Source organism: Lactuca virosa, chromosome 6 (genome assembly GCF_052849685.1).
Source record: "Lactuca virosa cultivar CGN04683 chromosome 6, Lactuca_virosa_CGN04683_v6, whole genome shotgun sequence".
In the NCBI taxonomy this organism is placed as follows: domain Eukaryota; kingdom Viridiplantae; phylum Streptophyta; class Magnoliopsida; order Asterales; family Asteraceae; genus Lactuca; species Lactuca virosa.
Genome location: NC_136431.1, coordinates 27,708,640 through 27,715,769, shown reverse-complemented (window position 1 = coordinate 27,715,769; position 7,130 = coordinate 27,708,640). Strand labels below are relative to the sequence as shown.

Below are 7,130 nucleotides of genomic sequence, written 5' to 3'. Positions count from 1 at the left end.
TAATGGTACATTATTAGGGACAGATTCGAAATCGACCTGCATGCCCATTTTTCTATGTGGATCAGGGGCTTGATGAAGGAAGTGGGGAGACAAAAGGCAGCAAGCTTGGACTGTGTATGCTTGATCAGTGATGTTTGGGTTGTCGATAATATTAATTTAACACAAGTACTTTTACGGTTTTACCATTTTGCTTTATGTCAATACCTGATTTCCCCTGTTAGTGTGACGTAAACTACAGTCAACCAAGCAAACGCATAAAACATTATGCATAAAAAAACAAGCTTAGGACGTTAAAGTAGAAATATATATTATTATTGCATAGTATCGTCGCAAACAAAAATGAGACAAGAGTGGAGATAAGATCTAAACCTAATACTAGTAGCCTGGTGGTATATATAATCTCATAGGATATGAATCTAGCTATAACATAATCCTTTTTTTCATTCTCTACTTATCTGCAGTTACAGTATGCTTTGCTTTATTTCCTACATAATATTAATTGTTGCAATTATAAATCGAATCAAACCCATAGAGCTCCAGCCCTGATGAGCATTGGCTTCAAAACGCTTTTGAGTTGAAGACTCATGATCTCATTAGCTCCACCGACCAACTCACCACCAATGAACACAATTGGCATGGTACTGCATCCGAACCCAGACAATGCCTGCTCAATTTCTCGGCCTCTCGCTATCTCATCAAGCTCATAGACTGTTGGGTTGACACCGAAATCATTGAAGAGAGACTTGATTGTGTGGGACAAGATGCAAGAACTCTTGCTGAATATCACCACAGGCCTCTCCGAAACGATTCTGTTTAGTCTATCCATCTCTGTAGAACGAACCTAAAAGTTATAATTTTTACTGATTGAAGTGATCACTGCCTTTAATCTGTTGTATGAATTGTGGATGAGCATGGGGAGTTATATATAGGGATATCTCTGGATGAATTGTGGAGAAAAGAGAATGTTTTTGGGTGGTGTAGATGGTGATATTAGGTTCCAGAGTTCGTTTTTTTGAAAAGTTGACAGTGGCACGCAGGCAGAAGTTGGCCTATTTGCGAATATATTTTCTACGGAAGCAGATTTGGATATCGATATATATGCACAAGTGTATGTGTACGGCTTCGTATCCTATTCTTCAAGCATGTTTTCAAGGAGTGGAACGTCAAACCAATTACCAAAAATTTATGTTACCGAGTAGGGGTTTTTTGTTTTTTATTATTACAATTGCCTTCTAGAAAATTCCTTTTTCTATAGAAAGATTTAAAAACTATAAGAAAAATGCTTTTATTACTCATTCTTAATGTTGGGTAATTTATAGGACGAATGGACGATATGTACAATAACTGTCAATAAGATAAGACTTAACAACTCTAGCGCAAGATCATTTCCTTCGGATGGTGTAACATCTATTGCATGTAATGCTATGGCTGTCTGCTTTCAATTCCATATATATTAATTTCTTTTATTATTAATTTTGTTATCATTTCATTGGTAGCATATAGCGATCCATGATGAACAATAAAAATCCAGATGAATTATGGCTTACAAGGTGCCTTGGCAAAATGTGGATTGGGATTACAAGTGATTCGATTCTTGTACTCAGCTCGAGTATTTACATAACTACCATTTTGCTAAAGAAAATGATCCCTTTTGAGAGTTTCTTGATTTCTGTTCAAAATTAGTAACGTGGAGTAAATTTATGCTTTTTTCCAGATTTGAAAGAATATGAGTCTATAACTCTATATACTTTTGGTTTTACAACTTTTATGGGTTCTCATACGCCTCTTCATTTCATAAAAATAAAGTTTAAATTTTAAATTACAAATGTTTACTTTTAAATACCAAAAGTAAAAAGATTCACCCTTGATGATGTTTGTTCTCGGTGAACCATATGATATATGACTTCACAAGGAATATAAAGGGGTTTCAGGTCCATTATGTCAACAAGGAACATTTGGTATGTATTTTCACGAGGGTATAAGTAAAGTTGGAGTTATCCAAATGGGGATTTCTTTTACAAGATGCCATTCTATGTTACATGAATATAGACAAATTGAAATAAAAGCAAAATCATGTGGATAAAATTTACGAACCTTGGGATACATTGAAATGCAACTTGTAAATTCCCACCGCAATAAAGTTGGTTATTAGCGACAAACCATTTAGATTTTAGGGACGATGCAATGTGGTTGCTATATATGATCATGCACCGACATGTTGATGTTGGTGGGTTTCAAATATATTTGGAAATTTTTAGCTTTCAACGACATGTCGATTTTTACCTCCCAAAGTTTACACGAGTGAGACACATCGACAACGTGCCGTAGCTAAAATGCTTTGCCGTTGACATATGTGGAGGGAATATCCGCGATAGTTCCATCATGGTTGAAGAAATTATTACTTTAGCAAAGAAGAGAAAGAACAAAATGCTTGTCTTCAAAGTTGACTTTAACAAAAAATTTGAAAAAATTAGTTGGCCCATGTTTGAACAATATGATGACTCTTATATGGATTTGTGAGAACTGAATTTTATAGATTTTAGCATGTGTTTACTTGGCCAAAAAGTAGTCATTCTTGTCAATGGAACTAAATAATATAAAGTCTTAGATAGAAGTATGTCAAGGTGATCCCTTATCATCGTTCAATTGCATCATAGCGGTGAAAGGCTGTAGAGCGGATGTTATAGGAGAGGTGAAGAAAGGATTTAACCTCTTCAACAACGACTCGCACCTCTCCATCTTTTAATAGGTAGATTAGGCTATTTTCCTTAGTGAATTGTCGAAAGACAATGCCCTAAACCTTATCCATATTCTTAGATGCTTCCATATAGCGTCCGATCTCAAAGCCAATATTTCCAAGAACAAGATAATGAGATTTGACCTGAATAATAATGAAATCTCCTCCATGACTTGTCGGCTAAAATACGGCGTTGCTTCCCTCCCTCTTTCTTGTCTTGGAGTGCCGGTTGGAGCAAAAATGACTAGAAACTTGAGTTTCCCACAATTATAAAAATTCCAAAAGTAACTATAACTTTTCTTTTGGTGATATATTGAACCTTTGTAAGGCTATCATTGTCGTCCTTTGTACTTATTTATTGTTTCTATTCAAGGACCCTATAGGTGTGATAAAACGCCTTGAAAGCATGTGTAATGAGTTCTTTTTGGGAGGAATATTAGACATCCATAAAACCACACGGATAGTTTGGAAAACAATAGTAAACTACAAGCAAAATAGAGTTGTCAACATTGCAAGTCCATGCAATTTTAATATTACGTTACTTGGCATGTGATGGTGTAACATCCCAAGCATTAAGTCCAAAAATTTCATTTTAACAATAGTAAAACCATCATCCAAAATGTGTTTGTAAAACCATAAAAGAAAATCAGAATATGTCATTAATCATCCAAGTACATCAAATCACAAAATACAGAACAACGTGGTGTGTGCGATGCGATCATCCTGAGCCCTTCCCCTTCGATCCAGAAGTACCTGGAACATAAACTGAAAACCGTAAGCATGAAGCTTAGTGAGTTCCACAAAATGTCTCATGCCATACATATCAAACATACAATGGGCCATGACTAACAACCATCGGGCACCGCCCGACATTGAGCCCCGCTCAGAATAGATATGTCAATAATATGAGATGGGCCCCGCCTCATCACATTCATCAGGCCCCATCCGGTATACATATAGATACATAAAGCTCATGTAAGAATCACTAAGACAAATAGTATACAATACACTCATTAGGCTCCGCCTGGCATCGAGCCCCACCCGGTATACATATCACATACTACACATGCAAGAGTCACACAGACAACTAGCTTCCTAATCATAATAAATCGTGGGCCAACATTGGTGCATTCGACCTACTAAACGCTGAGAGGAGACTCACCAATAAAAGAAGATAGCTGAATCAACACTCGATCTGCTGCGAACACTGCTCCTCACACTAAACATAACCCAGAAATGACTCCAATTAATAACTAACATTTTATCCCATACCAATGCTCCACTCATCCTTCATCGTATTAAGGGAAAAAGTCCATTTTTCCCCTTTCTCCACAGAACCCAACTAATCCAAGCCCAAAATCGATCCAATGGGCTTCTGAGAGAACGCCTGGCGTCCGAACGCCCAACGTTCTAACCCAAATGCCTGGCCTAACCACAAAATCCGAAATCCTTAACCAAGGTCTTAATGGCTTAAGACCTAACGTTCAAACTTCAGATCCAATGCTAAAAGAACGTCTAAAGCCATAAAGTTGCAACCTTTATGACTTTGCATGGCTACAAAGTGCCCAACACTAGAATCTAACTTAAATCATGATCTAAAGTTCCAAAACTCTTGCATGGAAGAGTATTAAGGTCCAATCTTGCATTTTTATTATTCTAAACCCTCCAAATGGAGATACGTATCCCAACTCCCACCGAAATCCAAAAGTATGAACGATTGTGGGTTTAAAATAATTCAAATTACTCAGGAAGTATAAACATGCAAAAAGAAACCCAATAATAAATAATTGAATAAGGCAGTACGATACTCATAAATAATTCTCTATTAATCATTCACCAAAACAATTACATTTATTTTGTTATACGTTTCAAAACATCACTTAACTACTAAAACTAATGTTGTCTCTTAGGCTAATGCTCCTAGCATGCTGGTAGTGTTTGAATCTGCTTAAAGCTTTTGTGAAAGGATCTGCAACATTATGTTCTAACGATACTTTCTTCACAAGAAGATATCCTTCTTCTACCCGATGTCGAATATAATGGTACTTTATGTCGATATGTTTGGATCTTCCATGATCCTTTGGTTCTTTTGTCAATGCAATCGCGCCTTCATTATCACAAAATAGTTCCATTGGTTCTTGAATCGTTGGAACAACTCCAATATCTCTAATAAAGTTCTTTACCAATCTGCTTCCTTCGATGCTTCACTTGCTGCAATGTACTCTAACTTATAGGTGGAAATAGCAACGGTGTATTGCTTGGAACTTTTCTAAGTAACCGCTCCCCCATTTAATAAGAACACCCAGCCAGACTATGAACAAAAGTTGTCTCATTCTATTTGAAAGCTAGAGTCAATGTAACCAGTCACTCTTAGGCCTCATTTGTTTTTCTACAAAAGTACTTTTTGAGCACTTTTCCCTTCTGGCGGGTAGACATTTCTCAAGTGCATGTCTTCTTCCACAAACATGGAAAAAGACAAAAGACATTTAACCACTTCCAAAACAAAGAACACCTTAATGTATCCCTGCCGCCAAGAACTAGGAACATGTCTTTTGTTCTTCACAGCTACTTAAGAATATTCTTCACTGCAATCCAATGGGCTATGTTAGGATTTCCCTGAAGTCGACTAATTATGCTTAAAGCATAAGACACATCATGTCGAGTACATGTCATTGCATACATGATTGATCCTAAAGCCAAAGCATATGGGACTCGACTCATGTCAGCTATCTCTTCATCAGTACTGGCAATTTGAGTCTTAGTCGACTTGATAGTACTATGAATAGGCAATTATCCTTTCTTTGAATTCTCCATACTAAAATGCTTCAATATTTTATCCAAATACATACTCTGGCTAAGAACAATAAGATGATTCTTTCTGTCCCGATGAATCATTATTTCAAGAATATAGGCCGCTTCCCCTAGATCCTTCATAGCGACACATTTTCCAAGCCAAGACTTAACTTTTTTTAAAGTTGGAATGTTGTTTTATATAAGGAGTATGTCATCAACATACAATACTAGGAAAGTCACTATACTCCCACTAGCTTTAAAAAATACGCATGACTCATCTTTGCTTCTAGAGAACCCAAATTCTCTGACTTTCTCATGGAAGCAAAGATTCTAGTTGCGAGATGCTTGTTTCAATCCATACATGGATTTATCAAGCTTAGGCACCCTATCATGGAAACTTGGCATGTACAAAACCCTCTAGCTGACTCATGTTGATGTCCTCAGATAATTTTCCATTAAGGAAAGTGGTTTTGAAATCAATCTGCCAGATTTCATAATCATGAAATGTAGCTATAGCAAGCATAATCCTGATAGATTTTATCTTAGCTACTGGTGAAAAGTTCTCATCATAGTTAATCCCTTGGGTTTGAGTAAAGCTCTTTGAAACCAGCCTAGCTTTGAAAGTGTGTAGTTTCCCATCCATGTCGGTCTTCTTCTTGAAGATCCATTTGAACCTGACTCTGTTTCGGCCAGGTATATGAACAACCAAGTTCCACACTTGATTATCATACATGGACTGAATCTCACTTTCCATTGCCCCCTTGCATCTAGCAGGCTCAGGGCTTTCCATTGCTTCTTTTTAGTTAGCAGGTTCATCCAAATTTACCAGTGTTTGATCACTGATAAACGTATCACCATTTGATGTAATGTAGAAATCATAGAATGTGGGTGGCATGCTAATCCTACTGGATCGATGAAGGGGTAATGAGTTGTCAACTGTATTAACTGGGATTTCTTCCTCAATTTGAGTGCTAGTGTTGTCAGAGGTTCCTTCATTGGTTGACTCTTGAATTTATTCGAGATCAATAGCACTCCCACTGTCCTCTTTGAATATGAGCTCTCTCTCACGAAAGACTCCTCTTCGAGCTACAAAGACCACGTTCTCATTAGGTTTGTAGAACAAGTATCCAAAGGACTTTAGGGTAGCCAATGAAATAACACTTCTCAGATTTGGGTTTAAGTTTTTCGTGAGTCTCTCGTCTTACGAGTGCCTTACAACCCCAGACCTTGATATGTGCGAGTGAGGATTTTTCCCCATCCATATTTCATGAGGTATTTTGGTAAACTTCTTTGTTGGAACAAGATTCAAGATATGTACGGCTGTCTCTAAGGCATACCACCAGAAGTGAATAAGAAGAGAAGTTCGACTTATCATGGAACGAACCATATCTAGTAAGGTTCGATTAAACCTCTAAGCCACACCATTAAGTTGTGGTGTTCTATGAGGATTCAATTGTGAGAAAATTCCACATTCCTTGAGATAGTCGTGGAACTCGATACTAAGATACTCACCACCTCTGTCAGATCTAAGCATCTTTATCTTCCTGCCCAATTGATTCTCGACTTCGTGCTTAAACGCCTTAAAATTTTCAAAAGTTTC

The 7,130-nt window shown here is 37.1% G+C and overlaps 1 protein-coding gene across 1 annotated transcript; it reads right to left on the bottom strand.

The window, feature by feature from the left end:
* Positions 1-290: 290 nt before the first annotated feature.
* Positions 291-1,034, bottom strand: LOC145119888 (monothiol glutaredoxin-S4-like). The gene has a single exon (XM_079055654.1). It carries the CDS (start codon positions 824-826, stop codon positions 521-523), a length of 306 nt encoding a protein of 101 aa, XP_078911780.1. The 5' UTR covers positions 827-1,034; the 3' UTR covers positions 291-520.
* Positions 1,035-7,130: the final 6,096 nt, after the last annotated feature.

Excerpts from the sequence above, each read along its gene's own strand:
- LOC145119888 (XM_079055654.1), bottom strand. The coding sequence starts at position 826 with ATGGATAGACTAAACAGAATCGTTTCGGAGAGGCCTGTGGTGATATTC.